The following is a 22,887-nucleotide window of genomic DNA, read 5'->3' as shown; positions in this document are numbered from 1 at the left end:
CTTTCTTTTAAAAACGCTGTATATTCTGGGTGAGTGTAAGCCACCCCAATTTCTGATATTTTAAGAGAATCCTGCTGTTTATTCTAGATTAGACTCTAGCTTCATAAAATAATCTTTTGTGTCAATATTCAGCAGGGGAGGCACACAAATAAGTCAATTTATGTAGCAAATATTATTCTATTATTTGCCAGATACTGCTTGCCACTGAGGATAACGTAAGAAGAAAGATTTTTAGAGGAGCTCATAAACTAGGGAAGAAGACAGTTGAATATACTCAAATCTCTATTGGTTGGTGAATTAAATTGTTAAGCAAATGATTTTAAACCCCTGCAACAGACTTTTAACGATCTTGTGGTTAATACATCCCTGGTCTGAGGGTTAGATGGTTTTCATTCCATTTCTTTCTGTTGACATTTCCTTTTCCATCATATTTTAAATGTGATCTTCAGTAAACCATAGAGTATATTTATAAAGTCGGTAATGTCTGTTTATAAAACATTATGAGATCTTTGGGGGGAAAGTACTGAGTCAACAGAAACATTATCCTTTCAACAAACATGCGCTGTATATGTGTGACTGAAGCACTGTGTGTTGGGCTCCATGAGCGATAGAAAGATAAAGGGAGATAGTTGTGTAGGTCTACGAGCGGGCAGTGTATGAGGTAGAAACAGGATATGGGGGAGTTTGTGGGGAAGAGGGTCATAAGACATTTCTTTAGTGTTTTCATGTAAAAGCAAATGTATGTTTAAATGAGCATCTTATGATAATTATATCATTTTTTATAACTTTTTCCATCTGTTCAGATGACTTGTAATTGGATATTTTCCATAAACTTATGGGTGCTGTAGACTCCGATATTGTTAGTTTCTTATCAGCCTGGTTAGTTTTCTTTAGCTTTGCTTTCCTTTTACTTGTATTGCCAGGGTACTTAATCATCATTATTAAAAGACATCTTTTAAATATCAGCTACTGTATGTGTCAGGGTTTTCAACTTTGAATAATATGCCACACCATTTCATGGGGGGGAAAAGCCCACAGCAATCCCTTTCCACCAGTGTTGACAATAAATATTATTTCAATATTACCTAAATATATGGCAGTATAAAATTAAATATAAACTCTTTAAACTTTTAGCTCTGGTGACCATAATAAATCTAATATAAGCAAACTATAAAATCAATACAAATGTATATTTGCTGTATTAATTTAACGTCATGGATGCGGTTATTTTCCTGAAATTAAATTGCCGCTCGCTGTGTAAAGGTGATCCTGACAGCTACAACATAGATTTTTTTGAGCTTGGCATACCAATGGGGCCATGTGCCTTCAGATGACTCAAGCTTTCCCAGAACACTTTTCCAACCCACTGGAAAAACTTATTTGTATAGTGTGTTGTTAGGTCATATGACCTTCACTTAGTGCATCATTTACATATTAAATGCTTTTATGCTCTACTTTCTTAGTCTGCAACAAATTAAGAATACCTTGGCTTCAACACATGGTAAATGCTTCAACAAATGTTGGCGTCAATACTGCAGAACAGTGTTTTGCTCTTAGATAGCAGCCAGATTATCAGAATCTACTTCTAGTAAAGCTTTTAGATTGTTTTGAAAGTGAAAACTGAAAATTAAAAAAAAATTATGTTTATGGACCACTAAAGATATATTCTCAAAGATTCCTTTGAGACTAGTTTGAGAAATATTATAAAACGTATAATATGTACATATACATAGACACTATAATGTGGCATAAACAAGTAGAAATCCAAGAACTATTATAAAATTAATCACATAGATGCTGCATGTATAGAAATTACTGCATTGTTAACTATAATGATCAAATTATCTGTTTACTATTAGCAATTTTATTTTGAAGGTACAGTTTGATGTTCTTGAGTGCTTGTATTTTTTTTTGTAAAAATGAGGAAAAATGAGATTTTTTTGGATGATACTAATAATCATGGGTTAAGAATAAAGCAAGTATTGCAAATTATTCATCTACAAGGCAATGACAGTTATTCATTTTCATGAAAGGCGATAGAATTTTATTGGACCATGTAGTAAAACAGTAGAGGTCATCATTAGTCATCCTTACGGGTAAGGTGGGTAGGGCAGAGTTTGCCCATACTTATGCTTATGAAAGTGTTCTCGTTCTACAGAGTCGTCAGAGTATATAACAGGACGCTTTACTAACCAAGCACTGCAGCTCTCCCTTTCGAGGTGTAAGGGGAATATTTCATGGCTCTTCTTCCCACTGAGCCCAGTTTGAACTTCTCAAGTCATCTCTACTAGCTCACAAGACAAACCACTGCTAGCTTAAACATAAGCCAGTGTTTCTTGGAGGAAAACATACTAAAAAGGAGATGGGTAAAGATGACAGTGAAGCAGGAGGGTATGGAGAGACATACATAGGGGTCTCTTCCCAGCCAATTCTCTTCAGTTCATAAATGCTAGAGAAATGTGCTATGTTAGCAGCCTACTACGTTGTCACCCGAATCTTGGCCGTTAGTTATATTAGAAAGGAACGAATGAAAATATGAAAGTAAAGACTTACTTTGAATTTCTAATGCAGAGCATGTAAATCTAAAATTGTAATTTCTTAATCTGGCTATCTCTGGGAAAAGAATCAGTTTATGTTACTCTTAGGTTTAAAGACTTCAAAGACCTTACCAATGCGTATGAACTTTCTCCTGCAGATCTCGTTATATCCATCTTTTAGTTCATTCTCTACTAGCCTGTGACCTGTATGAGGAGAGGCTCCAGAACCTCCAACAATTGCCTTGCAGGCAATAGGCCCTCAGTAAAAATTTTAATGTCATTGACTCTATTGGCATGAATCTGGGCAAAGCATTGACAATGAGCAGATCTTCTCCACTTTTAGTATGTTCTAGAGCAGAGCAGTGAAGATGGGAAGTGAGAAGCAAGTCAGAAGGCCAGAAAATCCAGATTCTGTGTCAACTCTGAATAGTTGAGTTCAATCAACGTGTATTTATTGAGTAATCAACATTTCTTGCTATTGATGGAGTTCGGTAACTCGTATAGTTATCAAAGCCACATTGTTGAATATGTGTAGAATGATGAGGGATATAGGAATATAAAAATTATAGGAATATAAAAAATACTTCAACTCTTATTCTGAAGGTTTTGTTTTTAAATTTGGACTCCAGAGACAACTTGTGAAGGCAAGAGCATGAGTATTTCAAGTTTTCTTTTGAAAACTGAGTCATAGATGTTGCATTTCAAGCCAAGTAAAGGTTTGCTTACTTTACACTTGAAGGCTTTTTAAAGTTCCAGTTGCTATAACAACTTTGATATTTCTTTATTATTTTTAGCGCTTCAGTTGCCATAACAATAAGATATCTTAAAAAATAGAATTTTTATAATAGAAAATCTCTTTTAATTAAAAATCAATTGGAATCAACATTTCTTTACTGTAATGTGAATCCTTTACTTAAAATGTAATCGTCTTATTCTGTTTCCATACAATTTTAACAGACTTTTGAAGGAGATGTTTTGAGGTTCAACTTTTTCTATGTTTTTACTGTACAAAAATTAAAGGAAAGTGGACGTATTGAACCCTTTCTGTGAGATAATATTTGATGGGATTTTATTGATATAAATATCTTATTAGAAACAGTATAATTTCCAGATTGGTTATTTCATAAAAGAAGAGAACAACATGATTGATGGATAACTCTTCCATGGAACATATAAGATAGCTTGGAATTTCCTTTTTCATGTGTTATTTTTAAGTGTATTTGTCATATCTGTTGCCATATAAAACAGTTACCACCTCTCTTATCTAGAAATAACTGACAGCCAAAGCCTGAGCTATGGGACTTTACTCACAGAGCAGTTCTGCTATTTACTTTTTGGGGAAAAAAATTCCTGTAAGTGTAGTTTCTGATACTTAAGCCTCTAGAAGATTAAAGATAGTGAATTAGAAGAGGAAGGAGGGATACTGCTATATTTGCTATGCAAATAAATAGAGTCAGAAAATATAGGGAGCTATATGTTCTTTTCTAGATGTCCAGTTAGTTGTGTAAATTAAGCCAGTCTCTTTTACATGTATATCTAAATATACATGTAATTAAATTCAGCAGCTACAGCAGTATGATTGTATTACAGGTGTTCTAATTGATGTTACAGTGATGATTCCAGCCTACCAGGTAACAGTCAATTATCTTCACAATTCCCAGATGAAGAAAGCTGAGGAGTGGATGATACCTGTTAGAAAGATTTAAATGTAAAACTTGATAGAGTAAAACAAAATTTTTTAAATTTCAAAAGAGACAGTATCAGCTGTTTTGGGAATGGCAGGATCCATGTAAGTGAGGTTTTCATGGACTTAGGTTTCATAATTTTTGTATTCTTGTGTTGCTGATCACAGAAATGTTCTAAGGTGCAGCGTCACATTCAGACCATGTATTTCTTTTAAGAATGTACTTTTCTAAAGGAATGTTGAGGGAGCTGGCAACTCAATAGAATAGTGCAAGTATTGTTATTAATTTCCCAATCTGAACAGGTTACTTGTGGGTGTCGTTTCTTGAGCAATGATTAAACAAAAGCAAGTTGATAGTAAAGAATATGCTTACCTTACTATTAGTGAGCTTTGAATGAAAAAACTGCTATGTGCTTTTCAGAGTTTATTTTTAGTTTTTAATTAAATAACCGGCTTTAAAAGGCGGGTGTTATCATCTCCATTTTACACATGGAGAGGATGACATACCCAAGACCTCATAAATAACGAGTACTCAGCCAGTGTGCCAACCCTGTCTGGCTCATTCTAAAGCCTGTATGTACTCTCTTCTTCTGTAAGTAGGTCTTTCCTAGTCTTTAAACTTAATGTTTCTTATAGGTAAAACCATAACTGAGAGAAAATGGAAAGGTCATACTGTCCCTGGTTTTATTTGATTGCTCTGCGTACTATTTTTGACCAATTACATTTTAATTATGTATTTTGTTTGAGAATTTCCCCACTAAGAGTTAAACATACATGTATATTGTAATTTTTTTCTCCATTTTCCTTTGTGATTGACTAAAACTAATGGAATCTCCCGAAGGTTTTGCTTTCTTGACCAGTTGTCTTAGATCCCAGCCAGCGAGAGCAGTCTGAGTGTTGTATAACTGGCCTTTAATAAGAACGCTTTTCTCACGTACTGTCTCACTTGCATCTGGGCTATTGTGTCTGTGAGTACAAACACTGGGCCGTGAGTCAGGTGTACTGATTCAGACAGCGTGAGAGCAGGCATAGGCTTGATGTGCTTATTCTGTCCAGCAGTATCTGTTCTTGTAGACATTTCAGTAGCTCTCATTCTTGACGGGACATTGCTTTGGGAGGACTCTGGTGTTTTCCTTTTCAAACATCGATGCATACGATTTCCTGGCAGTGCCTTGAAATTGCTCAATGTAGGGCTCTAATTTGGTGGTTTTACACAGACATGAAGCTCTTGAAACGTGCAAGTGAAATCCTAGCTTTACCATCCTCTTGCTACAACTTGCATCTACGTGAAATGCACAGATGTGAAATGTTACATTTTGGTGAGTTTTGACGTGTGCCTGCAGGTAACCCACAGCTATCAAGATGCAAAACGTTTCTGTCATCCTTGAAAGTTTCCTTATACTTTTCGTCACTCAACACACACACACTCACACACACACACACACACACACACACACACACACTCCTGAGGCAATGATGTTCTGCTTTCTTTGATCAAAAATTAGTTCTGCCTCTTCTAGAGCTTCTTTGTATGGACATATCACAATTTGTTTATCCATTACCCTATTGATGGATGTATGGTTGTTTCCAGCTTGGGACTATTAAAAATAAAGCTGCTATATACATTTTTATACAAGTTTTTTATGGGTATATATTTTTGTTTCTATTGGGTAGATTTGATGGATCATAGGGTAGACATGTTTATTGTTATAAGAAACTCCCAAACTGTTTCAAAGTTGGGCCATTTGACATTACCAGTAGGAATTTATGAGTTTCTGTTGTTCTGCATCCTTACCAACATTTAGTATTTGTCAGTGTCTTAATTTTATCCATCCTGGTGGCTCTATAATGTATCTCACTGTGATTTTAGTTTGCTTTTTCTTGATGACTATTGTTGCTCAGCACTTCTTTCTTGTCTTCTTCCTTGGTGGCCATTTGTGTATCTTCCTTTATGAAGGGTTTATGCCAGTGTTTTTCCCATTTTCCAATCGTGTTATTTGTATTTTTATTAACAAATTATAGAAGTCAGTTATATATTTTGAGTATAAGTCCTTTGTTAGATATATATATTTACTAATATTTTTTTCCATTCTTTTGACTTGCTTACTGATTTTCTTAATGATATCTTTTGAAAAGCAAACTTTTAATTTTAAATATAATTTATTAACTTTTTCTTTTGTATTTATTGCTTTCAGTATCCTAAGAAATCTTTTTCTACTCTCATGTCATGAAAATATTATTTTTCTAGGATGTTTTCTTCTGGATGCTGTATATTTATAATATTAATTTTTCTGCTTGGATCTATGATCATCTCAAATACTTTTCGTGTATGGTATGAGGAAGGGGTCTAAGTTTCCTTTCCCCCAGAGATCCAAAATTTTCTACTATAATTTACTGAAAAGATTTTCTTTTCTCCTGACTTGTTTTAGAGTCTGTTGAAATTCAGTTGATAAGAGTGGGTTTATTTTTGGCCTCTCTTCTTTTCCATGATATGTTTATGTAACTTATGCCAGTCTTGGTTACTGTGGCTTCATAGTAAGTCTTGAAATCAGGTTGTACCAGTCCTCCAACTATTTTTTATCCCTTCCCAAGATGGTTTGAGCTATCCTAGTTTTTTTGTTTTTATACGTAAACTTTAGAAAGAACTTGTAAGTTCTCCAAAAAAAAAATCTGCTTGGATTTTAATTGGAAAAGCAAAAAATCTATAGATCAATATGAGAAACACTGACATTCTGAAAAATATTGAATCTTCTAATTCATAAAGATGGTGTATCTCTCCATTTACTTAGGACATTTTAATTTTTCTCAATAACATTTTGTAGTGTTCAGGGTAGAGGTCTTATACATCTTTTGTTAAGACTATTCATATTTTTTTTGCATTTTGAGGGTATTGTGAATGGTTTATTGCTTTAGAATTTTATTTATTGTTTGTTGAAAGTGTATAGAAAAGCAATGATTTTTGTATGTTGACCTTGTATTCTGAGAAAATTTACTCATTAGTTCTAATGGGTTTGGGGATGAGTTTTTTTATTTTAGTATTTCTGATGTTTGCAATTATGTCTTCCCTTTCTTGTATGATTTAACTATTTCTTTTTCTTGCCTGTTATGCTGACTGGGACCTCCAGTACCATGTGCATTGAAGTGGTGAGAGCAGACAGACATCTTTGCCTCATTTCCAATTTTAAGAAGAAAGCATTTACTCTTTCGCCGTTAAAGATCACGTTCGCTGTCAATTTTCCCATAGAGTATTTCCCAGATTGAGGAAGTTGTCTTTTGCAGTGCCACAAACTTAACACTTGTTTATTAACAATTAAAAATATTTAACAAGTGTAACTTGTCTTACAATGAAATGAAGTTTACAATATAAACTTGTTTTGGCCTTTGAGAAGTCACTAAATCAGCGGAATGTAATATGTGCCACTTCAGAGGGTTTATTTTTTTCGTTTAGCACTTCAACCAAGGTGTCTTATACTGTTGATACCACGTTTAATAGTACTACATTTAAAATACATTGATACTGCATCTTGCAGCATTGGTAATTTTTAAAATAAGTAAATAATCAGTATCTCTTGTTAGATACGATTTTTCAAAGCACTAGTCAGATATGCATATTGAATTGGGTTTAGGTAGAAGTATTGATGAATGTTACTCTTAATTTGAATATATTAGACTAATTATTTTCCCTCTGAAATTTGGTCATATATTTTATAGCTCTCTCGTGAATCTTGTATGTTATACAAGGGATTACAAGGAACTTTGTGTATTCTGAGTGTCACAAAACTGTTTATTAATATTTTTCTGTCGTCTTATAGACTCTTCAAGCTATTTTTATATGCTTTACATTAAGTTATATTAAATGTTTATTTGTTCAACTCCTATTCTATGCCGAACACTGTAGTGTAGGCACCTGAGAGAAAATGAGGAACAAAACAGAAAATGTTGCCTTTTTCATGGGGCTTGCAATCTAGTCAGGAAGACACAATCGAATGAAATAGATTCTTATAACCTATGATAAGTATGGAATCTGCTCTAATCTGGGAATTTAAGGAAGGTTTCCCTGAAGAGGTATTTGAATCGACACCTGAAGAATGCGTCAGAATTAACTAAAACAAATGTAATAGCATAGTGAGCAGCAGGTACAGATAACTTAAGGCAGTAGGGAACATAACAGATATATGTAGGACTGAGGGATCGGTGGAGTGGGGGGAGATAGAGCCAGTTTAGCTAATACTAAGCAATATAGACTAGAAGTTAAGATTGGATAGATATATAGAGACTGGATTTTGTAGGAGCTGTTAGAACTTCACCCTAAGGGCACCAAAGTATTTTTTTAAATTAAATTTATTGGGGTGACATTGGTTAGTAAAATTATACAGGTTTCAAGTGTACAATTCTGCAATATATCATCTGTTTATTGCATTGTGTGTTCATCACCCAGAGTCAGTTCTCCTTCCATCACTTATATTTGACCCCCTTTACCCTCTTCTACCACCTTCTTTCCCCCCCTTACCCTCTGGTAACCACTAAACTATTGTCTGTGTGTGTGTTTTTGTTTGTCTTGTTCGTTCGTTGCTTTCAGTTTTATATCCCACATATGAGTGAAGTCATATGGTACTCGACTTTTTCTGACTTATTTGCTTAGCATGATGGTGTCAAGATCCATCTATGTTGTCACAAATGGCACTATTTCATCTTTTATTATGGCTGAGTAATATATTCCGCTGTATATATGCACCCATCTTTATCCGATCATTCATCGAAGGCCAGTTTGGTTGCTTCCTTGTCTTGGCCACCATAAATAATGCTACAGTGAACATAGGGGTCGATCTATCTTTATGGATAAATGTTTTCAGAGTTTTTAGATAGGTACCCAGAAGAGGGATTGCTGGGTCATATGGCAATTCTGTTCTTAGTTGTTTTAGTGTTTGTTTGTTTTTTTTAATTTTTAAAACAGGGGAGTGATATAATCGGGTTTGCGTTTTGGAAAGACTGTTCTGTGTGTTTTGTGCAGCATGGATTGAAGAGAGGCAGCACATGATGCAGGAAGCCGCTGCAGTAGTCCACACACAAGCTGATGCTAGCTTGCTTAGGGCAGTGACAGTGCAGATGGAGAAAAGTTAACCAGTGAGAGGAGTCATTGAAGAAATAGATAAGTTCCGAATGCATACACCTTGGGGACATTTAAAAAGCACTTTAAAAAACCTGTGACTTGATATTTGTTTACTTTTTAATCTTTTAGTTGTGTGGTTACCCTTGATAGTCACTGCCTACTGTTTATTCTGTTTACCATTGATGGCTAATGTCTCTATCTTGCTTTTTACTGTTTAGGTCCTATTGAGTAGTTGCTCGAATCGCTTACAGGTTTCATAATGAAATATTGAAATATTGATACATATAAAAGAATATATAAAATATCTTTAAGGCATAAGTGAAAAATCAAATACTTGTGATGTATCATCTCATAAAGTTATACAGTTTTAGCTGTTAGAAGTAATTCTGAAGTAATACCAAATAATGATTCCTCTTAGAGATTTTCCAACTAGCATTCATCAGTTGAAAGGAGAAGGATAATGATTGTATTAAGAATGGCAATAATAAAACACCTAATAAACCCTAAAATGAAGAGAATTATACCTAATATAAAAACAAAGAATGCTTTATGTAATGAGCTATGTAAATATAACAATATCAATGGTCTTTTGTTATTAGGGCTTCATATTATAATTAGTTCTTATTAAAATCAGATCAAAAAAAGATGGAAAGGAGGAAAAGTGAGGAGCCAGTAGAAGCAGTCAATCTCTGAAAAGAACATTATCTTGTTAGAACTACTGAAGCTTTTTGGTGGAAGTTGGTGGGTCAGAGCACGGCTCCTTGAACTCTCCTCATCTTATCATATACCTTTGAAAGCATGTACAATTATGGGTTATTTACAGAAGTCTTAGAGTCAAATCCCTGCCAGTGATTTTTGCGAAAGAGATGCGTTAAACTAAGGCGATCGAGTATTTTAATTTCTCTAAAGGAGATTGTTTTTGCCATTTCCCTGATATTCAAAATACTACAGTTCAAAGGTATTTTAAAAATGTGTAAAGTCTATACTTTTAAAATGATTTGTTTAGATTTGGGTGACTTGAGGTAGCTTTAATAATTGATAGTGTTTTTCAGTGGTTTTGTAGTAAAGCTTGGTATTTAATATGGAATGTGAGATCTGTCTACAGTTACGAATATTTATTAAATGTAATTTTTACTTTTTTAATTAATTAATTTATTTTTAATTTATTGGGGTGACATTTGTTAGTAAAATTACATAGATTTCAGGTGTACAATTCTGTATTACATCATCTATAATAATTTTTATTTTGAATAATTATTATTATTGTAAACAAATGTTAATTACATCCCATTTTCTTTGATTTTAATACTTTTAGGTATCCCTAAAAGTCAAAATGCTTCCCTGCAAAATAGGACTTTCTAGCTATTTTTTAAAATTCACATATAATTATCATACAATATCATATTAGTTTCAGGTGTACATCATGGTGATACTGTATTATCACACATTATGAAGTGATCCCCACAGTAAGTCTAGTTACCATCTGTCATCATACAAAGTTATCACAATATTTTTGACTATATTGTCTATACTGTACATTATATCTCCATGACTTAATTGTTAATATTTTACAACTAGAATTTTGTACCTTCACCTAATTCGCCTGCCGCTCACCCTCCACCCCTTTGGTAACCAACAGTTGGTTTTCTGTATGAGTCTGTTTTTTGTTTTGTTTTTCAGATTTCATGTATCAGATTTCATGTGAAATCATATGGTATTTGATTTTCTCTGACTTATTTCACTTAGCATATTACCCTCTGGGTCCATCCAAGTTGTCACAAATGGCAAAATTTCATTTTTTATGGCCAAGTAATATTCCATTTTTTATATGTACCACATATTATTTATCCATTCGTGTATCGATGGACACTTAGGTTGCTTCCATATCTTGGCTATTGTAAATAATGCTTCAATGAACATTGAGGAGCATATATGTCTTTGAATTAGTATTTCATGTTCTTTGGATGTGAGATCTGTCTACATTTCCATGTCCATTGCAGCATAATTTACATTAACCTTGTTGTATTAAATTTAAATATTTACTTTCAAACCTCAACATGGTTCTCATTTTAAGATTATTCTAACTTGTTTCATAAATTTTTCTTGAAATGAGAAATGTGCGTCCGTTCTACAATTTCACCTAAACCCCAGAGATTTTAGCAATAGCGTAGTCTTCTTGAAAGGCCATTCAACATGAAGGAAAGAATAGGCCTTTCTACTCTTTACAAATCATTGTTTAAAATCCCAAAGAACTCTTCTTAGACATTTCTTGACTGGTAGCCATCAGTGGAGAGGAGAGGAAAAAAGGATGGGGTTCATCAGTGTGGTATTAAGAATGACAGTTTTGACCTATGTCAATCCTAGATTCAAACCTCTGTAATAATAAATACTAGGCAAGTTATAGTTACTTTCTCTACTACCTATTTTCTTCCTTTGGAAAATGATTATAATGGTACCTTCTTCATAGAGATGTAAGGTTTTTATAGAGAAAAACATACAAAGCACACAGCATAATGCTTGGCACGTAGAATGTACTCAATGAACGTTAGTTATCTTCCATTCTCATCTTAATTTTCCTGATCTAATTCTGAAATAATTGGTAAAATAGTTCTAAGTCACTTTTAAGAAGAGTACAGACTCCAGAAGGATTATGCTTTTTACTGTTTATCAATAGTAAGTCAAAATAAATGGAAATATTTTTAACCTCCATCAAATAAATGAGCTTAATTTACTTCCTTCTAATTCAAGCATTGGATGACAAAGTTCTTTGACTCTTTGAATCTTTTTTATGTTCGGTTCAAAAATGGACTAAACAGTCATTCTATTTATTTCTCATGCCAACTCTTCTGAGGTCATATTTGACCTTATATGTTTTCCCAAATAGGTTTTAGTGTACAGGTGTTAGTTCCAATGCTTTGTTTGTACAGTTGAATACATAAAATTCAGCAGGTTAGTGTGGGTATGGCAGGGATTGGAGCGATTACGTGATTTTTAACTTCTATTAATCAAAAGATAGCTATATTTTCGAGAATAAAAATAGTAGCTATATCACTGGAGTTCATGAAGACTTAACTGATGTTTAATAATTAATAAGTTTTTTCTGCCAATAAGCATTAGATTACTGCTGACTTTTAGTGTCAAAGTACCTTGTGGTAGTTTCTCTGCAGGTTTAAGGGTGTATCCCAGTTTTGTTTTTTTCTGTCCTGCCCATAGGAAATAATCTTTACAAATGCTCTAAGGAGAATACCTCTAGAAGTTCATCCATGCCATTAATATGTTATAAGGATCGGTCAGTCCCATTGTCTTCTTTTGTCAATCTTGATCGGAGCTTGCCGAGTAAGTCTATAAGCCTGCATGTGCCTGGCAACTGTTACCTAGTGACAGTTTCAGCTGCAGTAGCCATTGGCTGTGCTGTTGATTGGGGCAGGAGGACCGAGTCACCTTTCTGATGGTGAGTTCTTCTGCATCGGCTCAGGAGGAGGAGGAGGAGGAGGAGCAGGGCTCGGGCTCAGGTGGAGGCAGTGATGCTGAGATTGTGAAGAATAGCCCACAGCATCCTGGTGACTGCATCGCAGTGAGTCGGACTTCTGAATCAAGCAGCCCAGCCTAGCAGCTGATGAGAATGAATGTAGGTGAGAAGCATTGCCTTATCCCTGTAATGAGAGAACTATTTGGTGACAAGTAAAACTGGGATGTGCAAGGAGGACTGTCCCGTGGCTATTATAAAAGAAGGACCGCCCTGAATGACTTGCTGCTGCACGAGAAAATAACTTTCGGAAGAATGCTTTCTATGAAGCTGCTGCTTTGTTCCTGAGGAAGTGTTTTTATTTTTAATGCATGGTATTTCTTCAAAAGGTATGACAACAAAGGCTGACAAGAGACTCTTTGAAATGCCTGTACTTTAAAAAAGACCTTTCACAGTGTTCACCTTATATCAGAACGACCTTGGAAGCCTTTTGGATGGATTCTATCTAGCCAGCCTTTCAGTATTTGAAACTCGAGGATCTAAACGCATCTCGATGCTTTAGAGGTATTTTAAAACAAGACCGTCTTACAACCTGCCTGATGGCCCCTGTGTTAATTGAGCACTTGCTCAAAATAGAATGCAGAAATAGAAGAGACATTTTTTTAAACATATGGCTGCTACATAACTGCAAATGTAACAAACAAGGTAATTTTCCACTTTCAGAAGATGTAGTTGAAGTAATGATTTAATATGTTAATCATCTAATGAAAATAGAAAAGGTAGAGAAACATAGACTATGAAGCCTAATAGAAATGCCTCAGTAATAAATAATGGCAACATTTCTTGTCAAATAAGCTCAGGGTGCTTATAGGAAACTTTCTCTTATTGTCTAAATTTCATGTATGGTTACCTATATATATGATGAGATATAGGTGTGGTACAAAAATGAGAAATAACTACATATTCTATGATCATGCTTTATTATAAGGAAGGTGGCATATTAGACAATGAAAGTTATTTTCAGTTACTGATGCTGAAATTAATAGCAAAAATGAATTATTTTCCTTTTGAAAAGGAAGAAGTATAAATTACATTGCTGGTGGTAGCACCAGCAACTGTAATAGACTAAAACTGTTTTCTTCTGAATGTTTTAAAATTGCATGCAGAATTGAAACTTCAGAAGTTTATCATATTTTGTCAGGTGTTAACACATTTCATATTATACCTTCCCTACTGGAGATATGTGTGTTTTCTCCTCATGAAAACTATAGGGCAATCTGGAGTCTGTTATCTCTGTTCTGCTCCTTTGTGCCCAAATAAAGGTGACTCTTTTGTTGGGAAATGGGTCGGTGGTTCGTAGCTTTTTAAAGAAATGAGAGAAACGGATCATAAAGTTGACCCACCAGCATTAAATCTTCAAAGACACTGTTCGTCACAATGAACTTTTTCTTAGCTTTCCAACCAAATCTGAGATCTTAATTACTTAAATTCTAAAATATGAATCCACTTCTCATGATAGATGAAACAGGAAGCCTGAGACAATTTCAGACCTTTTCTTTTCTCATTCTTTCTAGTTGATCCCTAAGAAACAGCCCTTCTGAGGAGGACAGACAGCCCACAGAAGCTTTTCTTCCCTTGGCAATTGATTTATTTATTTTTGTTGCAGATTTAATTTTTCATAGTGCAAGGTAATAAACCCATTTTCTCTAGAAGTGCCTTGTGTCTGCAAAAAGTTGTTTGAGACCACCAGAGGAAGCTCATGAGTGACCCTTTTTCACCGCCTTTGTAGCTTATCCCCTCCCTCCTCTCGCTCCCCTCCCAAAGCTGAGGTGTGTCACTGCTGCACTGAGGCTGATGAAGAGCCTGGAACACTCTCTGGGATGTTCAGCTGTGACAGAAGCACTGCCACTGTCGAGCGAAGCTGATTCTGAAACCCTCGTGCAGAGTTTAACAGATGCCGGGCAGGGCACCGGCTTGCTGTAGCCAAGGCTGCAGGTTCCCTTGATTCCAAGCCATGAATGAATCCAGGTGGACTGAATGGAGGACCGTGAACCTGAGCAGTGGCCTCGTGAATGTGACCGAGCGCCACTCCTGCCCACTGGGATTTGGCCATTACAGCGCGGTGGACGTCTGCGTCTTTGAGACAATTGTGATTGTCCTGCTGACATTTCTAATCATTGCTGGGAATTTAACGGTCATCTTTGTTTTTCACTGTGCCCCACTCTTACACCATTACACCACCAGCTATTTCATTCAGACCATGGCATATGCTGATCTCTTCGTTGGAGTTAGCTGCTTGGTTCCCACTCTCTCCCTGCTCCACTACTCCACGGGTATCCACGAGTCATTGACTTGCCAGGTCTTCGGCTACATCATCTCGGTTCTCAAAAGTGTCTCCATGGCGTGTCTTGCTTGCATCAGTGTGGATCGCTATCTTGCAATAACCAAGCCTCTTTCTTACAATCAGCTGGTCACCCCTTGTCGACTGAGAATTTGCATCATTTTAATCTGGATCTACTCCTGCCTGATTTTCTTGCCTTCCTTTTTTGGTTGGGGGAAACCTGGTTACCATGGTGACATTTTTGAATGGTGTGCCACCTCTTGGCTCACCAGTGCCTATTTCACGGGCTTCATTGTTTGTTTACTTTATGCTCCTGCTGCCTTTGTTGTCTGCTTCACTTACTTCCACATTTTCAAAATTTGCCGGCAGCACACCAAAGAAATACATGACCGGAGGTCCCGATTCCCTAGCCACGAGGTGGGTGCCTCTGGGGAGACCGGACACAGCCCTGACCGTCGCTACGCCATGGTTTTGTTTCGGATAACCAGTGTGTTTTACATGCTGTGGCTCCCCTATATCATTTACTTTCTTCTGGAAAGCTCCCGGGTCTTGGCCAATCCAACACTGTCCTTCTTAACAACCTGGCTGGCTATAAGTAATAGTTTCTGTAACTGTGTAATATACAGCCTTTCCAACAGTGTCTTCCGGCTGGGCCTCCGAAGACTGTCCGAGACGATGTGCACGTCTTGTATGTGTGTGAAGGATCAGGAAACACGAGACCCCAAACCCAGGAAGCGGGCTAATTCCTGCTCCATTTGAAGAGAACTACACAGGAAATCAAATGTAATCTGACAGTGGTTTGGGACCATATTCTTCATTCACCTGGAAATTTGCCACTAGAGAAATATTTACTTGAATAGTTGACTATGAGATGAAAAGACTAAAGGTTTCTTTTTTTTTCTTTTCTCATGGAGAAAAAAACTAAAGAAAAGGATGTATAGAGGGCAATCTCATGAGATAATTATAGTGTGTGAGTATAAATGTGCAGTGATAGGAAAAATTAAGCACTGAGGATGAAAACAGTATCTCAGATCTTCCTCAGGACGTGAGCGAAGCCCCTCGCTGTCTCTGTCTCTCTCTGACTGAACTCTCTCCTCTGTCTTTGTCTCTCATTCTGCCTCTCTCTCTCTTTCGCTCTCTGTGTGCTTGTGGAAACTACTTACATAAATTGCCCTTTATAGAAAATGCTACATATTATATATGTGGCAAAGTGTAATCTTTTGCATCAAAGTGTACTTTGAAACACACTGATCTGAAATCCATACGTGGTCTCTCCATGGAGGACGCATAATAAGCGTTGTGTTTTAGTACCTGCCACACAGCCCTTTTGCTTGTGTTTTTATAATCTCTGCAGCACAAATTTTCTGCTATGAATGAAAAGACACAGTGTTTTTATTTCATTACCGTAAAATTATGCTCGTCCCCTGCCCTTTTCCTAGCAGCCTGCTGTGTTTTTCTCTCCATTTTTCTTGGTCTGCATCTTTTGGTACCTTAATCCAGAAGTGTCTTAGCTGATGAAAGAATCTACTATGTAAAGCAATCATGATGTTAAATAATTTATTCCTTCCGACAAAGCAATCTCGAGACTGTTTGAGATATTGTGTTACATATTTTTAATGGCTTTGGAAACACTTATTTCTGGTTCCTTTTAAATTATTTCACGTGCCCAAATGGTGTCCCCATTTTCTAGAGTAAAGTTTCATTTTCCTTTAAGAAAATCCACAAAGAATACCCAGATGTGAGGTACCACTCTTAAAGCTACTTGGTGTGTCCTGGGTTTTTGTTTTGTTTTTTGGGTTTTTTTTTGAGTAAAAAAATGACCTTTTTGTGTTAGGGCTACAAAACTTACAGTTCTGTCCACTAATCATTTGTGTGATACGCGTTTGCACATACCACATTTTTTACAACAAAGAAAATGTAAATGATATTATGTGATCTGTGCCTAATGTTTTCTTAGCACAATATATAGATCAATGTTCCTTGAGTCATTAACATTGGAAAAAATATACAAAAACTTCTTTTAAGAGAAGAATACTTTTGTTTAGTTGTTATTTAGATATTTATATTAGACCAAGCTGCATTCTTAGTGTTGCTGAGAATACAATATACTTAATTATCAAGTACAGGTAAAGAGCTGTCAGTATTTTCTTTTGTAATGATCTGTTTTCATATTCAGAGATTAAATTAGCTTATTTTTCAGTGTGCTACATGGAATGGTGTAATACATTGTCAGGGGTTTGGATGTAGCTAAATGGCATTTGGGAATTAGTAGTGAAGCAGGTGTGAGTGGTAAAACATCTAAATCTTACTTTTTTACCCTAAGTTTCCTGCCTGACAGATATTTTAAAATTTCTATCAAACTACTGAGTATTTTTCTTCTCAGCATTTTCGATTTCTTTGTTTTACGAAATGCGTTAATGAAATATGCCTGTGGAAGCCCGCCATTGTCGCGCACTGGTGGTTTGGCTTCAGAGGTCCTTTATAGAAATGTCATCATTTTACTGAGGTTGTTCTGAACCCCTGTATATTTTTAAACATGTAAGAAAGGTTTAAAATAAAGAATAAAATAGTATTCTATATATCAAAATCAGACTTTGCTTCAGTTTAATAAAACATTTACTTGGAACAAAAGTTTACTCGTTTGGGATTAAAATTTAATAGTTTTACACTTCCGTGGTTTGGGTTGTTTATATTAATTCATGTCCCCTGTTTGCCAGTGGCATGTTGGATAAGTTGAAATGTGCCTTTGAAGTTCAGGCCAGCTCAAGGAAAACAAAGTTCAAGGAAACATAATACTATAACTTTCCAGTTGTCATAAATAGGATCTTCAACATTATATATATTATTTGGGAATCAGATTTTGACTCCTTTGGCTTGGAGCATACATATAGTTAGAAGAGACTCAGGAGATCCCTGTACAGAAAACCTGAGGCCCTGCTTATTGTACTTTCTTCCTCTGACTTTTCCTTTTAATTATTAACACCAAGAATTATGACCCAGATACCATGTTATGTTTTTACATATAACATCAAACCCTCACTAGAACCCTCTGCGATAGCTACCAAGTTTCCCTGAAAATAAGGCCTAGCTGGACAATGAACTCTAATGCATCTTTTGGAGCAAAAATTACTATAAGACCCAGTCTTATTTTACTATAATATAATACCGAGTCTTATAGTAATTTTTGCTCCAAAAGACGCATTAGAGCTCATTGTCTGGCTAAGTCTTATTTTCAGGGAAACACGGTACTGTTATTGCCATTATAGAGATGAGGAAACTAAAGAAAAGTGACTTATTCAAGATCAATCAGTCAGAGGCTCTTTCACACTCAGTTGGTCTGACACCAAAGCCTGTACACTTAACTGCTACGCTCTACTGCTTTCTTTGTTTTCCAAAAGTCTTCAAACCTTTGTACTTGGTCTATTACCTTTTTCCTACAAAATTTATCTTGGTTTTCTTTCTGTTTTTCTCACCTAAATCACTGCTTGAGTTCTTTTCTTGTGTTATCTTTTTCCTTGATGTTACAAGTCTCTGATTAAAACAGCAATCTGATAAGCCCAAACTGTCCAGGTCAGTCTATACTTAACCTGAAACAGTGGGGCGTGGCATTTCCTTGATATTACTTTTGTTCATTTTTGTTAAGTTTTCCTTGAGTAGTGTTGTCAAATCTTTGTACATTTCTTACTGAAAAAAATTGTTTTGAAGAAGAGTGGAGAAAGAATGCTTTATTGTAGGCTGTAAGGGGAGCCTCTGTGAGGCAACGATCTAGGTTTAGATTCTCCATTTATTTTCACGTGCAACTCTAGGGTAAACCATTCAACTTCCTCTCGACATCTTTTAATATGTTTATAGGATAAGGTAATACTTATTTTGAAACTACTCTGTCTTTTTTAGATTAATGTGTTTTAAGAATAGCAAGCATAGCTATTATTTTCATCAGTATTCTATGGTAATTATCCAATTTGATTATAAATGACAGCCAAACAGTAAAGCTGTAGTCTGTTACTAAGGGTTATCTGTGGATTGTTTCTAAAGTTATGTCGTGTTGAAAGTCTTTATAACCTACCAGGGTATGAGATCTGGATTGAGATCCTGGCTTCTATAAACTCTTTGGTCTTAGGTAACATGCTGAATGGTCCAAGTCTTCAGTCTTCTCATCAGTAAAAGCCAGACACTTGTGCCTTCCTGTTAGGCTGGATTTGAGGTCTCAATGAGATAATGCCGTCCATGTGTTCAGCATGGTTACTGGCACATAGAAAGTATTCAGACTGCGGTAACTGCTGTTTTATCTTGGTGGCTGCCATGCTTATTGCCATCACAACTTAAACATCAGTAATTCCAATTTCAGGAAATTTTATTGTATTTCATTTTTTTTGAAAATTGTATTTTATAGTAGAATTAATCCATTGAGTATTAGGGTTTTCTAAAACAGCATTTTCTTTTTTTCCAAATCTGTTTAAACTCAGACTTTGGCTGAAACTCAGATGTTTTTAAATACAGAAAACTTCCATAATTTCTGAAAGCACATTTCCCAGTAATAGTTATTCATGAAGACATCATTTGAGATTAAAGATACATGTTGGGATGAGACCAGGCTGATTCTGAGATTAACCTACCTCCTTACTTTTTTGTATTAAATGTGCTTCAACATTTTCCTTCATCAGGTTGTTGATAGTAGGAAAGGATTGTTCAGGAATGTCTTCCCATTTGTCTTTGCACTTTAGTTTTCCTCACTTACTAATATAGAATTTAAGGTTTTTTTTTTTAATCATATACATGTTACCTGGAAAAAACAAAGATGAGTAAGCAGATTCGTTGTACATATATCATCATGTGAGTGTAGAAATAAATGAAGTTGTTGCCTAAAAGAACTTTTCTCTTTCTCTCCTGACCCTGGAAGCTAATCATTAGGTGTGATATACAGGTGCAGAAGATTCTAAGATGTGGAGAAGTTGGTAGAATGACATGCTGAGTATAGCATTGCTTGTGTTCAAACAGGTGGGACCATCGCTATGCACAGGAGGTTAGGTCACTGAGTGGATGCTGTGTTCTGACGTCTAGGTTCCAACACTTGCTCTTTCCCTGAGCAACATTTTATTTTAGGATTAAGAAGGACATGTAGCAAGTGGAATACTCTACAACCAAATGTCTAGATGTTGGGGAAAATCAACATTATTAGAAAAGCAAAAAGACAGATTCCCTTTTCAGTGTTTCCAGTGAATGAAAGTTTTCACCAGTGCTATAGTTTTGCTCTATAATTTAAAATAGTGATAACTGTTTTAAAACAATAGAAGTGGTTGTCTTAAAATATTAAAAGTAATGTAAATAGATTTTCTTCTTTATTAATACTAGTTTTTTCACAATGTGCATTTACTTTTTTCTAATTGAGAAATTGTTTTATTAAAAAGAATGCTGTCTAGTTCAAAAATATGTTAACATTTCACAAAACAGTTTTTCATTTTATAAGTAATATTATCCAATTTTGTCTTAAAGCTATTTTCTTTTTAAGATAGTTTATAGTTTTCTGACTTTTATAGTATTTGTTATTTCAGGTAAATTTTCAGAGAAATTTGATTACCTTCTACTTATGATATTTGATGTTCTTACTTATTTTTGCTTCAACACAATTGGTTTGAAGTGTTATTTGCTGAATCTGAAATGGATCTCAATCACTGTAGGGTTTTTTTAATGCACCACTGATGGCACCTTCTAGCATTTTTCACATTTTTAACAGAACGATATCCCTGTATGAGGGAAATGAGGTCTAGCTGGTGTGTTATAATCAGTACTTTTACTGTGGTAAATGGGACCAGATTAGTTTTTGATATTCTAAAATTCTAAAATATGTAGATGATAAATATCAAGAAATATGGCACACAACGGTAGAATCTTAAATGGAAATATTCGCTTAAATTCTAAAACTTCCCCAAATGCTACTCTGTGCAAGAGAAATCACTTTTATCTTTGACTTTAGAAATTTGAATTCAGTTTTACTTTACATTTTCTATTTAAGCAAGTATACGTAAGGTTGATGCCAATTAACAATGCCCAGATATACCTTATAAATTCAAAGTATGGCATTATTTTATTTGGGAGGCCCACCAAAAAATCAAGTACAAAAATTATATAGCCTGTTCTTTAAAATTCAAAATATATCTTTGAATGCAGTACAGACTACGAATATAGTGAGAGATGATCAGTGCATTTGTCTGAAGTTATGCCTGATACAGCAAGTATTCATGTGTGCAGTCTGTGTAAAATGCAATTTTAAAACATGTACTTTATGTTTCCAGTAGAGTTTGAAGTTTAAAATACGTATTATAGATCATACATTTTATACTAATAGGTTTCTCCCAGGAATTGTATAATAAAATGCTAACTTGGTAAAATTGATATCATAAATGATAGATTTAGAGTGCGTTAAAAGATAATTCGGGAAGAAGATAAAAAAGTCCTGAAAATCCAGGCCGAATTCCTTGATAATATTTTAACAAGTTAAATTATATTTGGATTTTTCTTATATTTTTTATTTTGGCAAGGAGAAGATGATTCAAAATTTGGGTTTTAGAATTGCTTGAGGTTATCAATTTCAAAATAGACAATAGTTTCTTGTTTGTAAGAAAAGAACTTCTATGTAATGTATATCTAGGCACAGCTTCAGGTGTACAGTGCAGTGGTCAGGCAACCACACTATCCATAAAGTGGTCTCCCTGCAAGTCCAGTAGCCATCTGGCACCCTACATGATCTTTACAACATTGTTGGTTATATTCCCTATATTGTACATATTTCATATCCCCATGACTATAGCAAAGTATTTTAAAAACTACAACCTTAATGAAGAATTGTCAAAAATCAGACTATATATAACAAGGTTTGAAAAGTAAACAAGTCTCATGCATGCACTTTATGTTCTGAATGTTCTTTGTAATGGATCTGTAGTGTTGTTGAAGGCATGATAGGATGGGTTTTTTTGAAGCATTATGATGGAAAGGGTTTTGAGACGTCTGGCTACAGTGCTTTATACCGGGAGTGCCAAAAAAGTGTATACAAGTGGACACTTTAGTCAACGTTGCTCAAGCAGTAGTTCGCCGTAATCAGAAGTGTTTGGACACTGATGGTTACCGCTTTGAGGACCTCTTGTAATTGCATAAGTCACACATGACTTGTATTCATCTTTTGTTATCAGTATATATTGAGTGTTACAATTTTAATACAGTTTTCCTTTCTTAAAATGTGTATACATTGTTTTGGCACCCTCCGTATATGTTTTGTGTATAGTCTATAAAATAAAACTCAGCAATTGGACGGATCAATCTAAATGTGTGATGTTTTAAATCAACCCTTTTAAATATACAATTCAGTTTTATTTCTGTGAAACAATATAGTTACAGAAAAATTAAAGGAACTCAAGTTAGGCTGGACGGGATTGATTGCCTTATAATGTCCTTAGATGAAACCTTTCCTTAGTTCTTAGTACATGCCTTAATTGAATATAAATTAATTCTACTGAGTTATTCAAAAGGTTTATCATCTTAAATATTTAAAATTTCCATGATAACTTATGATTACTTAATTTATGGTGCTTATTAAAAGAGTTTGCAAGATGAATCATTGAAAAATTCAAATTATTGAAATCTGAATGAACCAGATCTTTATATTCCATAATGACAAATTAGGACAATAAATATTTATTGATTGTGTTTATGTGTAGGGCATAAATTGTGGTTCTGTAGTACTCCTGGACCTTT

At 35.0% G+C, this 22,887-nt stretch overlaps 2 protein-coding genes across 9 annotated transcripts in view; both read left to right on the top strand.

Moving 5' to 3' along the window:
- Positions 1 to 22,887, top strand: part of RABGAP1L (RAB GTPase activating protein 1 like) — a 443,815-nt gene that overhangs the window by 141,754 nt on the left and 279,174 nt on the right. The gene's annotated exons all lie outside the window — the stretch shown is intronic.
- Positions 12,779 to 17,721, top strand: GPR52 (G protein-coupled receptor 52). The gene is made up of 2 exons (XM_081025266.1): positions 12,779 to 13,502; positions 14,372 to 17,721. Exon 2 carries the CDS (start codon positions 14,812 to 14,814, stop codon positions 15,895 to 15,897), a length of 1,086 nt encoding a protein of 361 aa, XP_080881392.1. The 5' UTR covers positions 12,779 to 13,502; positions 14,372 to 14,811; the 3' UTR covers positions 15,898 to 17,721.

The sequence above is a fragment of the Rhinolophus hipposideros genome (assembly GCF_964194185.1).
Source record: "Rhinolophus hipposideros genome assembly, chromosome: 19".
Lineage (NCBI taxonomy): Eukaryota > Metazoa > Chordata > Mammalia > Chiroptera > Rhinolophidae > Rhinolophus > Rhinolophus hipposideros.
The sequence above is the reverse complement of the archived record's forward strand: the minus strand, read 5'-3'. Positions and strand labels throughout refer to the sequence as shown.

Coding starts and splice junctions, on each gene's coding strand:
- GPR52 (XM_081025266.1), top strand. CDS start 14,812: ATGAATGAATCCAGGTGGACTGAATGGAGGACCGTGAACCTGAGCAGT.